Below are 18,411 nucleotides of genomic sequence, written 5' to 3'. Positions count from 1 at the left end.
CCCTATCTGCTTGGGATACCGATTCGCAGGCTTGGTATTTCAAACTTCTAAATGACTCGATGCATTGGAGACCGTGATAGATTCTATTTTTCATTATGTATTCCTGATTCCTCTATCTTTACACACTTTTTTTTCAACTGTGTAATGGACTGCAGTAATTGCACAAATGATGATATTTACCTGAAGTATAGTGAAGTTTTCAAGCACACTGTTCATCATGTATTTTTCAGGTAGGTGTTTAAGCTTATGGATGAAATTGATCATGTACTCGCACATGGGGGAGCGATGAATGCGGTACACAAACCTTCCATTCTCAAACCTAGCATATTCCGTCTCCACCTTTTCTACTACTTGTTTACCAAAGGAACAAACCTTCGTGGAACATGTTATCGTCATGTTTTCGTTACTTTCATACCTGGAATAAAAAAAAATAAATAAATAAGATGGCAAATATTTTCTCGATAACTTGAGAATTTAATGAATTCAATGTCTGACAATGAATGGAGTTTCTTACTGGCTCGTGACACCGTAGAAAGCCCTCGCTTCGTCTTGAATATTGGTGTTGAGGTCTGCCCAGAATTTAACAAGGAAAAAGGCCGCCTGAGGTCCCTTGTCATACAACTCTTTGAGGCCTCCCTTTTTCTCCGGAAACTTGTCGTATATTTGTCGGACGTCTACCGCTTCCAACAGCGGATCGGCATAGGTGGCGGAGCCTCCTATGTGGACGAATAGGTGTTTGTGATACTGCAATAATATTAATAAATAAATTAACGAAATGACAGACTGAATGTTATACTAAAGGTTTTATCTTTTTTTTTTTTTTTTTTGTTTTTTTTGTTTGTCTACGCATAGCAAGAACTCACGGTGTCTGGTTCTCTCTGCTGCTCCATGAAGGCCGAAAATTCTACAAGCCTAAGTTTGTGCGTGGCGATGGCTCTGCCCTCCCAGGGCGGTGGGGGTGGTGCCTGAACCATGTCTCCACTGGAAACCGCAGTTGCCGGTTTTCCGGTATAAGCCGGTTGCGGGAAGGGTTTGACATCCTGGGATGTTCCTGGTTGCAAACCAGGCTGCCAGAATTGCTGCAACGGTTAAACAACGACGGGTTAAAATTACATCAATATATACATATACATATATTACATCCGTGATATACACATCATAATAAATTTGTAGTAATAATTAGATACACATACGACGATTTTTCAACTTCAATTTAATTAAATAATAATATGTTATATATTAGATATAAAGCAAAACATGTCTTTCCGTTTAAAACCTGTATATCTCGACGATAAGAGAACTTCCAAGTTAAATGGAAAAGAACAAAGTGGAAAATAAAAATTTAAGTAAGCAAAAAATGGGCGAATCGTATTGTTAACCAGGACAGTTGTGGATGCAATTAAGTTGAGAAACAGTTTGAGGTATCAGTTCGATTTAGAAACGTAGTTAAACGAACACAAGTAGGTATATAGACGTGAAATAATAACGATTAAAAAAGAAACGAAAATAATATCACGTAAGCCACATTGACGATGTTTGATAACGGACACAGTTCAACAATACACAACAAGGGCGCCCCCAAGGGAGCGTATGGTTATGATATTCGTATATAAACGGAATTAGTTCGGCTGAAAATGAGCTGGTATAACTAGGCGAATTTTACGGCGAAATGGTCGATAAACATATGGCCGATTATCGCAGCACACCGTTAATTGGGTTAATTGATGTTTCGTGATACGGTACGTGAATGTCTCCGTAATGAAATGTCAAAATTCAAGATCTTAACCACATCTGCATGGCTCAAACATTGAATTACGTATGTACATAAAAACGGTAAAAAATTATTTATACATCATATGTGTGTGTGTGTGTGTGTGTGTGTGAGCGTGTGTAATTACTAAATCCGCACCATGTAATATCTCAACGATCCATAAGTTATAATTCAGTGAAATGAAAATAAAATCAATTTTATGTATGGTATGATGAAAGTAACGAAAAACGTATTGAGGATGAAAAAAAAAAGAAAAGCAAATTCTAGTAAGAATATTACAATCTCACGGGAAAATGGAAGTTATAACGTTGTATAAAGTTGTTGTTATTATTATTATTATTATGATTATTATTATTATCATCCTAAGAAGACGAGGTACGATGTGAAATATAATTTTGTAGCACATGTTTATAAGCAAAGATTGTAAAATTAGAAAAAAAATTATTACAGCGCAAAATTAATCGAATAATTAGATGTTGGGAATTTTTTTTTTTTTTTTTTTATTTGTTATCGAATCCGTGTACAGTATGCCTCGTCGTCTTAGAAATGCGTGCCAGCGTGTATGTGCGTGTGAATAGTAAAACAGCGAGCGTTAAGCCGCGGCGTCTCTTTGGCAGTGGCATAATCATCATCATCATCATCATCATAATCATCACCCAGGGTTTTTCCTCGTGGGACTTACCGCTCCGGGATAGGAGACGGGGGTGGAAGTGTGGAGGGCTAAGGGCCCCACAAGGGCGGGGGGCATCTTGTTGTGTATCGCTGATCCAGCCGACACTATCTGCGCACTGGACATGCTCGACATTGTCTGCAATGCCTTCTCCTTCGCAGCATGATCCTATCAAATTGTCAAATACGGTATTATCGACCAAAAATCCGTGGCATCGACTCCTCGTAAAACCTGCATTATTTTTTACCTACGCAAGCATCGAAATGCTTGTTTTCGATCGAAAAATTAATCATTGCACAATCGACCAAGCGAATTATAAGAATTATATTCAAACAGTTTTCCTCTATAATTAATCGTAAGGTTCGCGTTTCGGGTTGCTGGACTTTCATCATTTCTACGATGTTGTCTGAAACTATCGGTTAACTTGGGCGAATGAGAAGCTTCGAATTTCCACGGCTTGCGAAAAATTCAACGGTGAAATCACGCTGACGATAAAGGGTAGGATACTCGAAGGATTCAGCTTTATTTCATCGTTCCGCAGTTACGGGGATCCGAAGAGTTTTCAATTACGGTTATATACTTCCACCAAAAACGTCACGTTCTTCCTCATTCCCTCCCGCTGGATTCCGGCGTCAATATTCGTGGCAACGTGACGTTTCGTACAATATAATATATACACCGAGAAAAGAGTTTATTTACCGTTAACAAACGTATATTTGGATATGGCGAAACAAATGTTTAGTTAGTATTATTAAATTTTACTTCAGCCAATCATTATTTGTCAACTGTTAACGAATTTCCAACGAACATTATTTGGCTCAACTAAAATTTCATAATAATAACAAAACATTTGTTTCGCCATATCCAAATATACGTTTTTTAACGGTAAGTAAACACTTTTCTCAGTGTAAGAGATACGGTGAGAAAACGACGGTTAAAAGAATAAATTGGAACCACTGCTGAAAATCCAATTGACCGAGGATGTAAGCGAGCAGCGTGCTACTAAAATAAAAAAATAAAAATTAATAATAATAACAACAACAACAACAACAACAACAACAAACGTCATTTGAATATTTTTCATTCTATTTTTCTCACTACTTGCATAAACTCGATATTCCCGTACATAACGGAGTACAGATGAGCAGCGACCAATTAAATCGGGAGGGAATTGAACGTTTTCCAAATCCGAAACCTCACTATTCATCGAGTATTAATTAACTTTTGAAAACGCGGAATATTGATCGGTGTGCATAAACCGTGAACAATGGGGATCCTACGGTAACGGTGATAGTTGTACGAAAAAAAAAAAATAAAAAAAAAAAATGAGAGTGAATAATATATTTTCATAAGCCAATAACGAAGTTTTTTTTCCTGCGGATATATACCCAATGATTGTGGTTTTATAACTTACAACTGTTTGATAAAATTCCGATTCCTTTGAAATGACAAATAATATAAAACGGTTGCAGTAAATGAATATTACGTACTAGTATGGTTACAATTGAGAAAATGAAAAATAGGTAGTCCATAATCGACTCGTCGATTCACGATGCAGCTACGTTTATAATTGCGCACGGTTGATTTTATTTGCAAAATGATTTACTAGAGTAGCGGGTACGCTGCAGGCAGCACGGCCTGATATGTTCGCAATTAAATCTGGTTCGGTTCGAACGCGGTAAAATTGTGAGCAATAATATCCCTTGTGCAGCTTGCAACGCGCCGGCCGAGCCGTCGGCAGTGCAATATCACCGTTTTAACCCACAAAATACACGGCAGACGATAGTTCCGTGGTTATAGATATACGGACGTGTGTAGAGGTTCTATACATTTCCCTAAAGCCGTTTTTCCCTCGATGGAACAACAACCGCGTAACGATCGAATATTCAGGCATTTCGCAACGCGGAATTGCACGAGCATCTGTTTGTACGTACGGACAAATGTGTGTGCGGGCACGAATTTACGCGACCAATAAACAGTGATAAACTCTGGCGGTATATAACCGAATGCGTCGAATAAAAGAGGTTTTTTGATTTATCAACCGTGCGCTGAATTATTCGCGAAATGTTTTAATAACTCAAATCTGTTGATTAAACATCGCTAGTTAATTTTTTACGCGCGAGGATTATCCAAAGATATGTTACATGCTAAACTAGATACGTGCCGGAGCGTCGATAGAAACGGCGGATTGATCAACAATAAAAAAAGAAAGAAAGTGTTGAAAAAATTATTACTCGTATTCGTTAGAGAAATAACCAAGTTTCTTAATGTTGTATTTTTTTTTTTCGTTGTAATTTATTACGAATATACGTGACATTGAAAATTATGATAACGTTCCGTCAGTTTTACGTGTAACAATTACCTGTACTATGGTAACTTGACGTAATGCGAGACGAAATATCGCAATTCTTGAAGTACAGAAGAAGTATAGAAGGGAAGGTGAAAGACAGAGAGGTCGAGAGGGCGAGAGGGCGAGAAAGAGAGAGACAGAGGGAAACTTACCACTTTGAGCTTTGCCTGAATTTCCCGTAGTTTTCGCCTGGCGAGTACCTGGATGTGCGACGAGACTTGTTTCCTCGTTCTCGTCTTTCCCGTTCGCAGTTTTATGTACCGAGCTATTAACTCGTTGCGACCTGCAACAGAATTATCAAAACAAATTGTTCCTGAGACTTAGCAAATCCTTGATAAGAAGAAGAAGAAGAAGAAGAAGAATAAGAAGAAGAAGAAAAAATTGAAGGTATTTTTTGTTTGTCCCAATAAACCGTACAACGTATAACTGCGTAGTTTGAGGTCTGACGGATTTCATCCCATGATCAAAAGCCCGGATCAGAGGCCCCCCCGAATCTCAACGCACTCTCGAGATTGGGGTACTAGGAGCTCAACTCGATGGGTATTATTGGTTCCATTTGCTAGTTAGCTCAATTTGGTTCTCCGGTCAAGATACCCCGCAATCACGAATTCAACTCTCTCCGAGTTCGGGTCTGGAGAGCAGAGGGAACGAGAAAGAGAGAGAGAGAGGAGAGAGGAGAGAGGAGAGAGGAGCGGGGCCCGGTTCCCTCTTTATGGCCACTTGAACCTCTGCGGCTAACGTCTTCGATAGTCTATAATTAAGCGGGCGTGTGATGTTGGTAAGTGCTGCAGAACCGGGTGAAGCCGGGGCGAAAGCGCAGCCTCGACTTAACAAACGAACAAACTGTGAGCCAACGAACGAAACGGGGTCCTCTGGACGAATCTATATTTACGTTTGTGCGTTATAACTACACGCCTGCGAGAAGAAGCAGGAGTAGCAGAGGAGAGATGCCGAGGAGAAAATAATGCGAGAATACCTGCACGCACCCCGCAGCCTCGAGAGTTCGAAACAGCGTTTTCATTTATCCGGAGGAGAAGATAGAAATTATGAAGGGGAACGTAGTTCGCTTCTTGTTACTTTCACCATTGCTCGTTGCGTTGGGTATAATGTTTGGGTATAGCGTGCGCAATAAAAACAACGAATGACGTGAGCGTTGGGAAATAGCAAACAATTTTTTCACTAGAGTGAAAAAACTGTTTTTACCCACTGTACGAGTATTTGCTTCGGGAAATGGCGTATTTTGTTGATGTTCAACAGGCGGCCGAAATCGCGTAATTCTACATCTTTACTGTGAAAAATTCCGAGTTGGTAAGATATCCGCACTGATTAGGAATCGTGACTTTTGCCCACTCGTTGCACGATATACTATTTTTGTTTGACGATAATTACTGTAACCCGAATCCAAACGAATCTAGCTTTTCCCCTCGGTGCTTTCATAGGAAACAAAGCAACACAGAACTATCAAATTGATGCGAAACAGATGCTCCAGCTTGAGAACCTCAAACAAACACTTTTCCATCCGTCTGAAACCGACTGGCTGGCTAGACAGCGTTCATTTTTCACATCTATTTTTCGAATCGTGAACCGACACACCTCGCTTGCCGTTCAACGGTAATTGATTCCCGTTTCGTCCGATACTCGGTTATAACAGGTCAATGAATCGCACCGTGCATATCAGGCGTATAACAAAGACACCGCTCGACTGCTGGTGAAAAAAGAGGAAAAAAATTTAAATTAAAATATAAATCCACACCCATCTGCGGTCGAACCAGTTCCTCCAGTTCCTCCAGATAACCAGTGACCGGAAATATATCGCAGGATTCGTCGGATGTGGTTTTAAAGTACCAAGAATATTATTTTTTCTACCGATATTACAGAGCTGGAAAAGATTCTTTTTTTTAACGCGTGAATGTAATCGGGTATGTACAATATAACCTTATCCACAGGGTGTAAGGTTTACAATTTATTTGATACCCTTACAGACCGTATTACGTACACGTGTATTTATAAGCAACCCCACTGCGTCACCGTCAGCTTGGGATGATAAGGTTTTAGCACGGCACAGTTTACAGTCGATAAAGATAAATTGAGTTTATTGCCTGTCCGGAACAGGTATATGATGCAGATTTAATCTCTGCGATACATGGCAATGATTGTACGAATGAAATTTACTGGGCAAGGATTTCTGTCGCACTTGTCTACGATCATTCCGCTCTGCTGGTTTATTCGGATATTTTTCAATCTCCGACGCGACGTATACAGATATACGTATTATATATATTTGTTTATTTATTTATATCCTGAACCAGTTTATAAACTATGGGCGAAATGACGTTTGCACTTCCGATCGATGAATTTTATATATATAATTATTGAAGGCTTAGTTCTATTCTTCAAAAAAAATCTGACATGATCATAATCGTCGTCATCATCGTATATATATAATGGAAGGAAGCGATACGAGAAGGAGAAATCGAACCGAGCGAACCGCGAACAGAGCCATTTCTATACAAGTACATACCAGCTTTTCGTGGCGCAGATTTACCAGCGATCAAATCTTTATCGAGGTACCTACATACCTATATTACACATCCATATGTGCACAAGTCAATGAAACAGGAACGGCGATAGGTATTCATAAAAATCATGCAAGGGGTATAATAGGGTGAATACGACGGTAGCGGGACTCAATTCGACCGATAAGCGTCACGATTTTCACGAGCGCCTTGGTACGAGTGTATTTTTAATTTTCTCTTTGTAGCAAAATTTGGCCGTTGTTTGTATTGACGTCTGGAACAGTTTTTTTTTTTTTTACCGCAAGCGCTAGAAAATATTAAGCGTAAACGTCCGGGCTGCGTAATAAATTTATTTCCGTGCTCTGCAGCAGGCATAAAGCGTGACCAAAAAAGTCAAGCTGGGAATGCAGCCTCACTGATGAAGAAACTTTCAAGCACCGCTACCCCGAAGCAGGTCGCAGGATAACAGCTGTTGATCTCTCTCTTTCTCTGCGGAGTAGTCAGCGTCTTGTTAAACCGCTTCTGACTAAACGTCATTCGTAATATAATAATTAGTGATGGCGAGTCGCGAACCAAACTTGCGATATTACGAAGTAACGATTCAGAGTTGAGCAAAGTATATTTTTTCCAAATTTTACTCGACTCCGAGTCCAGCGAGTATCATCCGGCAGTTTACACAACCTGGAGATTATTTTTGGTTCAACGGATACAATAACAAGTCGGTTTTGTATAGAGATTTAATGGCGAGAACATCAGATGAAATTTCCCATCCGGGTATTACAGGTATACCTATACGTTGATCCGAGCACGCCGGGGAAAAGTCGCTTCGAAATTCAGTTTTAATTAATTTTGTACCTGTAAAGGGAAGAGCGCCAGAAGCGGGTGAATGAGGTGGAAAGTATCGAGGTCGAGGCAAACCCTGCTTTCAAAGGGAAGGCAGATTCACCCCCGCAGCGTCCCTTCCTCTCAGGAGTTACTCGGTATCATTCAAAAGTCGAGACACACAGCCTGTAGTAAGATATTAAATTTTCCGATTCAAGCTGTCTAAACACGATGACATATCGTCTGAATTTATTTCCCCCGATGATGAGTTAGAAGTTTGAGGGTGAAAAAAAAAACAAAAAATAAATAAATGAAACAAAAGTTAAATAAAATCGCGATCGAATCGTCCCGATCTTCCGACCCGGCGAGGCGTAGCGTCGCGACGCTCCGAAATGCCTTCGTCGATCCGATCCATTACACCAGATGACCCGGGGGGTTAATCTCTCCACCTTACTTATCGTCCCAATAAATAAACAGTACTGGAACCGGTCGTGGAGAATGACTGGAGTAACAAACGTCAAGGCACCGCTTGGATACATCTCGCTGCTCGCTCTTTGCTCGGCTATCTTATCTAAATTAAGACCCTCGGATCGACGCTTACCCTTTCAAGCTTTTCAGGCTGCACTCGTGAACCGCGATGCTCGTCGACGCGATGATTTTGCCTTTGAGTTATTTTCCTCGGATTTTCACGCACGAGCGTTTTGTTGAAATTGCCGTGTAGTTTGGGGGATACGTTTACTGTTGCGAGGAGAAAAGATAAAAATTTTGGAAACATATTTATCTTTGCGACAACGATGCCAAGCAAACTTACATCAGGGTACCGCCACAAATATTAGCAACTACGGATAGACGATTGTATACGTTTAGACGATGTTCCCGGTAACCTTATGAGAACTTTTTCACTTTCAGTTTTGAAATGGCGGTCGTTTATAATTTTGATGATGTTGAAAATTTTACATATTCTTCGAGATGTTTCGTAGAACCTTGAAATACAACTCTTGCGGGTTTCAAATCGGGCTAAACAATAAGATATGCAAAAAAAAAGCGAGGTTGTTTGGCTTAACCAGTTCGTTTTTAGTTGACGGAAGAATTTTTCAAAATTCTCATCCATGTGTAGACACTGAAACGCGTACAAGAATAAATTCTTTATCTTTGGTGGGAAAAACGGAGGGAAAAAAAGCATTTTCGGAGCAAAGTTTCATGCGGTGAGTCGAATTTGGTATTTTTCCGAGATTAAACCCTTGCGGGATGAAAAAAAGCGCTTGATCGACCTTCGCCGTCTTGACGGGGTGGCGCGGGGATGATTCCCGGTGTTCAGGGGGTCGGTAGCGTCGTCGCAGAGGGTGCGACAGGACGGAGGTTCGCGAAGGGATGAAGGAGGGAAAGGATATAAGGGGACAGGGGGAAGGGGAGGTCGGGGGGTGGGAATCGGGAGGAAAATATTCGAAATTCCAGGCGAACCGCGTGATGACTCAATTTCGCAAAGACCGTTAAATGGCTCCGCCATGAACCTTCTTCCCGACGAGTTCTCCCCGAGCATTCCGCACCTTCCCAGTGCGTCGTCACCACCGTCGTCGTCGTTTCCCTCCAAAAACTGCCGACCGCCGGACGTTTCTCGGCGTACCCGACGGCGACGTCGACGTCGTTGTCGTCGTCGTTCGTTCTCGGGGGATTCGGAAACAGGAAGTGACGTAGGAGCCGAGGCTACGGAATCTCGGGAATTCCGTCGACGAATTCTTAGTCCGTGGGGGAGAGGTTAGCTCGGAGGTTCCTCTTCCTTCCGTTTACGGGGTTTTCCCGGTTCTCGACCGTGCATACGTCGAGATCAGGGTAGTTTGGGGGTAAACTTTTTCGCGAGGTTCTTTAAACGAGCTTTCCAACGGTTCACGGGAGTATAAGCCGGACGCGCGTCATTTATTCATGCCAAATTCTATTGTCGCGCACACGCTGTATACATACTATACGTCCGACTGTATAAAACAGGACACGGTGCGTGTAGTAATCTGTACCCCGAAGTCGAAGTCGAGCAGGAGTTGATTTTTCTTTTAATTCATTCTCACGCTCAATTTAACACCAAGGATGCAGCTGGTGCTCGATCAGGTACGACCGTCTCCGTATCGAATGATTGATTACAGCTTACTTATCGACGTCGATGATTATAGCAGCACGCATGCAGAAACACGTACGAGTACGCGGGCAAGGCGTGAAGCGTTGCAAGGCATGTAAACGTATCCGCGGTCACGGTGCGGGTAACGTATCCTTTCACTATCGCGTTAGCCGCAAAGGAGGCTAGAGACGGTTAACTGGAAACGTTTCAGGTACGTACGAAATATATGTTTGTGTGGGTATAAACTAGGAGGAGAATTGTTTCTCTTCCAATAGCCCCGCTACGACCGCTAACCAGCCAACTGCCGAGACTGGTAGGTAGGACGTTAATGAATGGTTTGCAAACAGGACCTCATCGTCCTCCCAAGTCCTCGGGAGTACTTCAACCTTGAGCACCGTTCGCGCGGGGGTAGTTTGTCCAATTAGTCCAATCGTCGAACATCAAAAGCCAAGATATACCCCATTTCGCGTGGAATGCGCCTCGGCCAGGTATATTATACACGCCTCCACGGATGCAGCGTGCAACCCTCTTGCACGCGATGCCAAGAAAATTCGACGACACGGGAACGTGTTGTCGAACGGTATGCGATAACGAGTCGTACGTACGGTATAGGCGTGTGATTTGTGTGTTGGGCCGCAAACTGGACGGATTTGAATTTTTAATTCAAGCTCCAGTCCTTCAACCCTCCCCTGTCTCAAAGAGAAACGAAAAGCATTATCAAAATTCAACACGTTATATTCGACGTTTTTCGACCCAACAAAGTAGTGGAAACCGATTGCACTTTCCTCGTTCTCCTCGAGTTTTCCACCAGACACCAGCTTTTTTTTGTCCTTATAACACGCGCCTGCATACATCTACGCGCATGCGTTACACGATACCCAAAGTAATCGTACGCACATAAGCAGTATGAAATACGCCAGAAAGATCGCATCACCCTGACACGGTGACCTCCGTCGTCGTCTTCGTCGTTCCGGGCGTCTTATCGTCCCCCTCCCCTCGACTCGGCACATCCCCCACTCGAAACCCAGCGTCGGCGGCGTCGGCGGCGGCACCACCATTCCATCCATCTTCCGTTCTTTCCATTTTCTTCACCCGCCTCCCCCCCCCCCCCCCCCCCTTCATCCCCGCCCTCTCGTTCCCCGTCGACGTCCTCGCCTCGCCTCGCCGCGCACTCTCCGCTCTCCCTGTTCACTAATTGCAGATTCTTCGCATAGTTTCGCCACCCTTCGGGGGGTTGGAGGCGGCCGGCCCCCCACCCCCGCCCCCTCTCCGCCGCTCTCTCGTCCTCGCCGTTCGTTCCACCGCCATCCACCCCCTCGCCGTCAGGATCCGAGGCTTGGCCGCGTTTCCGTCCCGCACCCGCCGACTGTACCTCGGCCGGCAACGGCGTCGTTGGCTTCTTCTTCTCGCGCCCGCCTTTCCTCCTCCACCCCCCCCTCGTCCTTCTCTCATTTCTTCCTCCACCCCGTCACCCTCGCCCCTCGACGTCCCGCGTCGCCCGGCTTACACCGCGTGATACCACGCTAACTCACTGCCTTCCTCCCGCCGTCACTTCTCAACTCAACTCTACGGTTCTACCCCAGGAAAACGGATACGTGCGGCGGTTCGACTCTTTTCTTCCACCACCCTAAACCCTCGAATAAAATTCCCATTTCCTACCCTTATACCGTAAGCCGGTTGCTTATCGATGATTCGTTCAATCGGTACTCGGCTCGGTGTTTCGCTGGTTGAAACAGTCTGCTCTTCTTATTCTTGTTCTTATTCTCCTTTTTTTTTTTTTTTTTTTATTTCTTCTCCCGCCGTACACTTTATTTTACCAAAATACAGGTAAATACCACTGTCGACAATAGCTTTACCGTAAAAAATATGTACTCTATATGTACATCGATTTTAAGAATCAAAAGTATCAGTCACCGGACAATATATTCCGTTTGCAAATGTGGAAAAAGTACATTGAAGTTGTTATATTTTAAATACCCAGCGCGCGCATATTTACCGCAATTTTATCGTCAAGATTCACAAACGGTCTTATCTTCGCGTGATTGTGTTACACGTACATATATCAGGTATACCCTACCTACCTGTTATAAATTAAAATATGGGCGTATACCTTTTTCTTTATGCCCTCGACTTCCGTAACGAGTAAATCTCAACGTGAATATGTGTTTATCCTACCGCGTAGCTCGAGGTTCGCGATTCCCTCTCTTTCTCTCTCTCTCTCTCCATCTCTCCTACGACTTCTCCGCACCTTTGAGGCGGACGAACCAAGAGAAGTTGGTATTTTAATTAGCGCACGGCTCGTTGTCTTCTTTTACATTACGTTTATACATACACATTTGATATTTATTCCCTTTAAGGAGAGATAGTCCCTGGGACGCCTCGTCGACGAGTTTCTTGTCGCGATGATGAATAATTAATTTGCAAACTTGCCCTGACGCACCCTCGACTCCCCCAACCTCCTCCCATTGTCATTCCCGTCTAATGCCGTTAAAAAAAAAAAAATGATAAAACCCGAGCTCGTCTGTCCGTCATTTTGGCAGCGGCACGTGCGCGCCAATAAATATCAAACAACGATATCGCACGTATTCCGGCAAGTAATAAGACGCTACGCTAAACACGGTGTCCCGGGTGTTACACGAACAGACTCTCGTATGTATAAATTCGTAGAATAAGACGAGGGGTGAATCCTTTAGTCAAATGTCGCCGAGCATCCCGCGCAAACTGCGATCGAGTTTCGTATCAGCCGTCGTTAAAGCTCGCTGCAGCGGCAAAACTCGAAGTAAACTCGACGGGTTTAACTTTGTTCCTTTGTCTTCATTCGTACGTAAAGGAAATCCGGAAGCTTGCACCTTGACCGTTGCACGAAGCATGCGGTACGATCTTCGCGCTTTTGCGCATTCGAGGAATTGGAATAAATTCGCTGACCCCTCCGCGAAATACTTAGGTGTGCGAAATTGTCCCGGCGGTTGAGAATGGCAGGGGTACGGAAGGGGATGGGTCGAGGGTGAGGTATAAGACCATCCCGCCGGCGACAGGGTGCAGGGTCGCTTCGGTCATCTTGGTCACGCCGCCCGGTCGGGACCATTACGCTCCCGTTTAATTAAACTCGGCGAGATGTCAAAGGACTCTCTCGCTCGGTTCTACCGAGAAGACGGACAATGCGAAGCAGATTATTACATAGGGCCGACTACGGCGAGACGAAGAAGGGAACGGGGATGAGCTGCAGGGACCTCGGCGCCCATTGTCGACCCCGGGAATATGGAAACGCCCGGGATTCTAGCGACGGATTCAACCGGACCGAGGCGAACCGTTGGATATGCTCGTTCGAAAAACCTCGACGGAAGAAGGGGGTGAAGGCGATTCGTTGTTGTCGGCGATGCGGAGTCGAATTAACGCATTGATTCAAAATTTCGGCTCCGCGAAGGCGGTTGCAGTTTTTTTTTTTTTCTTTTTGTCGCAACGTTGCATTGCCCGTTGAGAGGTGACGATTGAGAGATCGGTTGTTACGGTACGTAAGAGCGGCTATAAAGTCAGGCTTGATTAGCAGAATTTTTGCTCTTCGAAAAGCCTGTATAAATAAAATCGTCGACGCGTTTGCAGAAGCGGAATATCTCCTAGACGCGGATGATTGGCCACTTTTCTCTCCGAATGAACTGCACGGCACGCTGCGGTTGGACGTTTCAACGTACGTACGCGCGTAAGTATATAAATATACAGACACACGTGAAAGCGTACGTGCGGAGCGCGATAAATCCGATCCATCCCGGGCTCCGCGCGGGATATAGCAAAGAGAGAATTTCAGGAACGGTTGGCTCGAAAACCGCGAAATTTACGCTGGAAGCCCGGATGAGCAATCCAAACATCGAATATGCGGCAATGCTCCTGGCAACGTCGATTGTTGGTCCATCTACGAGCGTCACGGTGCGGCCTGGCATCCGGCACGAGGTGCACGATGCACGCGGAGGAGGATGCGGTAGCGGCCAGGTTTGGTTTGTTGATTTATCAGTAAACGGAATTGGATTGATTCAATTCGCCCGCCGAGCCTCGTTGCTGAGGCAATTAATTCTGATTATATCGAGCTGCGAGCAAGCTTACACAGCCCGCGGGGGACAAATTAAAACGGAAATCAGACGTACGCTAATGGTTGCGTTACCTGCCGACGTGCGTGCTTTCATTATTTGCTTTTCGACGGTGGGAATTAAGATCGGACGAATAATTCTGGAGGATTTTTTTTTTAACATTTTTTTTTAAGAAACCGAGAAACACTCTTTCATCCTCGCCGTATCATTATTTGTAGCTTGAATTCGTCTTTGATTTATTATTTTTCTCAAACTGTGACACTTGAAGCCTTTTTATAATTTTCCTCTTCAATTTTACCTGTAAATGCGGGTTAATTTTGTGGTAAAAGATAGTTTGTTTTGCGTTTTTTCACCAAAGTGACACGGTTTTATATAAAATAAATAAAAACGAACGGTGCCTCAATTTGTTTTCTCAACCCTGATAATTATACATACGCTTTCACCGCTCTGTACCAAATTACATCACTGCGTTAAAATTTTCAACGTACAAGGATAATCGCTCGAAAATAACCGCATCGTGCACAACATACATTTATATATAATGTATTTATGAGGAGGAGAAATTGTCGAGTCATTGAAAAAAGACTGTAAAAAAAAAAAATATATATAAAATAATATAAAAATATATATATATATATATATATATATACACACACATCGTTCACGTAGCTCGTCCGTATAAAATACAGCTAAGAAGAAGCCTCGAAGGCATCGCATGCTGTCGCAGCCAGAGGGATGAAAAACCGATCGAAGACATTCGACGCGTTCCCGTTTCCAAATCCTGCACACGTCACGTCGAGTGAAAATTTGTCTTGCCGTGCCTCCGCGTGAAAACGTGCAGAGAAAAAAAAAATAAAAATAAAAATGAAAATGAAAATGAAAATCAAACGCCCAGGTACCTATAATTTATCTTCGTATCCAACGGAGGTACATAAATCCGTGAAACAGCGCAAGGTGCGTTCATTCGGTAAAATGACGAATGAATACGGCTTGGAAACGAGCTTTTGAGGGTTACGGAGAACGAGGAGGAGGATAAGGGGAAAATCCCTCGAGGACGAGAGGCTGCATGCGATCGTCCTTAAGGAGTAGTAGCTGTATAGTCTCGGCTACGGACGACGACTACAAGGTGCCCGCGTCTCTCTCTCCTTTTCGTCGAGGAGGACGAGGAGAGATTCGCCATCCCATGACCGCCGGTCAATAACTGGACACCACCGCCTCCGCCGCCCCCCCTAAAGCGCCACCAAATACGTCCACGTCCCCCAAAGATTACCCACGCTGCACTATCCGAGTTTACGTAAAATGAAAATCTCTACACGCTGAGAGTTCTTTTTACTTTCACGTCCTATCGTCAATTTTTATTCTTTTACGCAACGATATTCGGCACAATTTTATGGTATAAAATGAACGCACCAACACTTTGGTATCAAATTTTATCGCACAAATTGAAAGTCGCAATTCAATTCCAGCCTAAATTCTTATCTCGTATACGTTGAAAATGAAAACACTTCACCTAAAGCGTATATTCCGTAATAATTAACAATTTAAATAAATTTCAACGCAATCCCCCCTCCCTCTCCGTATGCACGGGAATCGATTCACGTACGTGAAATCTACAGCACAAATTTTGTCAACAGTCGTAGAAAATGTTTCATCATTTTTCGATATTTCTACAAATTTTTTTTCTCTATCGCATGCGGTAATTGTTACCGATTGCATTACGCGACGCGGGACGGAAATCCGTTGCGCAAATATTTGAAAGCTGAATACACAGGCCGCGTTTAAGGATGGCGATGGGCGATCCGCGGATGCGGATGAATGGTTAAACAGCGAACAGAAGGAGAGAGAGAGAAAGAGAGAAAGAGAGAAAGGTGCGTATCACAGGTAGTATGGGTCATTATTCGAGGTTGAGCATTCGGATGGACGCCCACGCCTGCCGACGAGGAAGCAATGCGCGAGGGAAGCCCGTCGTAGTCGTCTACCTAATACACACGGTTTCGGAGAGCTTGGCGTTTTAACCTTTTCCCGGCAACGCGCGTAGCCAATCCGGTTCGTTGCTTCCGTATAACATTCGTTTAAACGTGTGTGAGCGGGGAGGGAGAAGGGTCAAGGGAGAAACCAAGGGGGAAGAGGAGGGGGGGGGGGAGGGGGGGGGGGGACAATTTGCACGTTACATTAAAGCGAACATCCGGAAAGGACGCGACCGGTAGCTTCTACAGGTATAATGCACGTATGTTTGTATACGCGTTGCAGAGAGTGGTGGTTGGACGACGGCAATACGATTTTATATATACCGGGTGTCTGGAGATTTTACTTTTTTTATTCTTCGTCTTGTCGATCTTGACGAATCGTTATTTTTGTGAATTAAAATTCGAAATACGCCTGTATTGGAATTGTCGGTTCTTTCTTTCTTTCTTTCTTTCTTTTTTTCTCTCTCTCTCTCTCTCCTTACTCCAGCTATAAAATTTTACGAGCAATATAATTATTACAGCTAAACTAATCAGAGGAATAAGTGTCTGTAAATTGTGCGATATAAAAATTGTACCAATAGGAGTAAAAAAAAAAAAAAAAAAAAAAAAAAATTCAAGAAGACGAGGAAGAGAAGAATAAAAAAGTAAGGCAATAAAACGAATCGAAGACACCTCACGCGATGTTGCGTGTGTGAAAAGAGCTGTCTTGCGAAAAAGCGACACTTCGATGAAAGATATAACACTGAAGGCCCGCCATATTCGAGGAAAGATTATTCATACACAAACACACACACACACGCATTCGTTTACATATCCCCCACGAGTCGCAGATGCGATACGTATACGTGTGTAACATTACGTATTACGTAAATAAGGGTGCGCGTATAATGGAAACGCGTTACGGGCGACCGCGGCGGAAAATCTTGCTACACATCCGCAACGGGCGCACGGATACGCGGATGCGTGTAGAAACAAGAATACCGCGGCCAAGTATCATCACGTGCAGGTAGAGTGTAAGCAGATGCGCGGGTTCTACCGAGGAACCCGAAGGAGTAATCTTCGAGAGAATATCTGAACGCCGTTTCAAGGATCGTTTGTGCCCAGCTTTTTAACGACCCTGGAAGAAATTCTCGGCCGAGTGAACGCGTTCGATGTGCACTCTGCACATGTACACCCTTGTACAGACGCGTGCTGGCTTTTCGAGTATGCGCGCGCGACTGTTATAGGTGGCTGTAAATCTTTCCTAGGCCAGTAAGTATTTTGCGCTGTACCGATATCCGCCACGGTGATGTAACAATGGATGGTCTAGGGTAAAACGCGAAATATTTTATTGTCGGATAATGTGATCAAAGTTACGGATTATCTTTATTAATCGTGGCGGAAAAATCTTCGTCTCTCGACTAAACGGGACAAAGATTTTGGAAATTACTTTTTACGTCTCGGTGACGATCGGTTGTGGAAAAAGTGATCAATGCTATTGACGATTGCGACGATAAGACTAAAATTTCACATTTCGCCTTGTGTAAAAATGAATATCTATACTGTCGTATCGCACACTGTTATCCGAAGACGCGTTAAAACCTGTAAATTCACGTTTTACGTAGAGTGAGAGGATTTTAAATCCAGTGTGTGAATTATTCGCGACATACCGAGTAGCTTGTAATTCTACACGCGGGTAAAATTTAAATCCTTTACATGTAGGTGTATACGTACACATACACGTGCAGCGTAATAGATGCGGAAACGATCGAAGTTGAGAAAGAAAGGAAGAGAGATACGGGAATGGAAGGAGGAGGAGACGGCGGGGCGATAAATTGCTTAGGGATATTTAATCAGGGAGAGGCTAATCCTTTATTGGCTCTCGAGGGACGCAATGAGGCCTCTCGAGCGGGAGCGAGAACCTCGGGGAGGGCGAAATAAGTTTCGAGAGGATCGATGGGCAGTCGAGTTAAACGATCCTCACGCCTCGTTATCCTTTGTTTCCATCGGGCGGGTCTTTCGCCCCGACTGGCTGCCGTCCAGCATCCAGCATCCAGCATCCAGCATCAGCCACTTCTGCCGAATCGACTTTATTGCTTTTGCTTGTAAGAGACGTTTATATACCGGATGCGCGCGATTTCGAATTCCAC

At 43.8% G+C, this 18,411-nt stretch overlaps 1 protein-coding gene across 8 annotated transcripts in view; it reads right to left on the bottom strand.

The window, feature by feature from the left end:
* The window catches only part of LOC124184489 (protein scalloped), a 101,514-nt gene that overhangs the window by 3,480 nt on the left and 79,623 nt on the right, over window positions 1-18,411 (bottom strand). For 7 of the 8 annotated variants that reach the window (XM_046574229.1, XM_046574232.1, XM_046574230.1 and 4 more), the window contains 5 exons: window positions 4,944-5,074; window positions 2,454-2,609; window positions 864-1,079; window positions 515-744; window positions 181-415 (listed from right to left, as the gene is read on the bottom strand). In XM_046574229.1, the coding sequence (XP_046430185.1) occupies window positions 181-415; window positions 515-744; window positions 864-1,079; window positions 2,454-2,609; window positions 4,944-5,074 (968 nt within the window). The remainder of the gene's footprint in view (window positions 1-180; window positions 416-514; window positions 745-863; window positions 1,080-2,453; window positions 2,610-4,943; window positions 5,075-18,411) is intronic. The other variant, XM_046574235.1, reaches the window with a different exon arrangement.

The sequence above is a fragment of the Neodiprion fabricii genome, chromosome 6 (genome assembly GCF_021155785.1).
Source record: "Neodiprion fabricii isolate iyNeoFabr1 chromosome 6, iyNeoFabr1.1, whole genome shotgun sequence".
Taxonomy (NCBI): domain Eukaryota; kingdom Metazoa; phylum Arthropoda; class Insecta; order Hymenoptera; family Diprionidae; genus Neodiprion; species Neodiprion fabricii.
The sequence above is the reverse complement of the archived record's forward strand: the minus strand, read 5'-3'. Positions and strand labels throughout refer to the sequence as shown.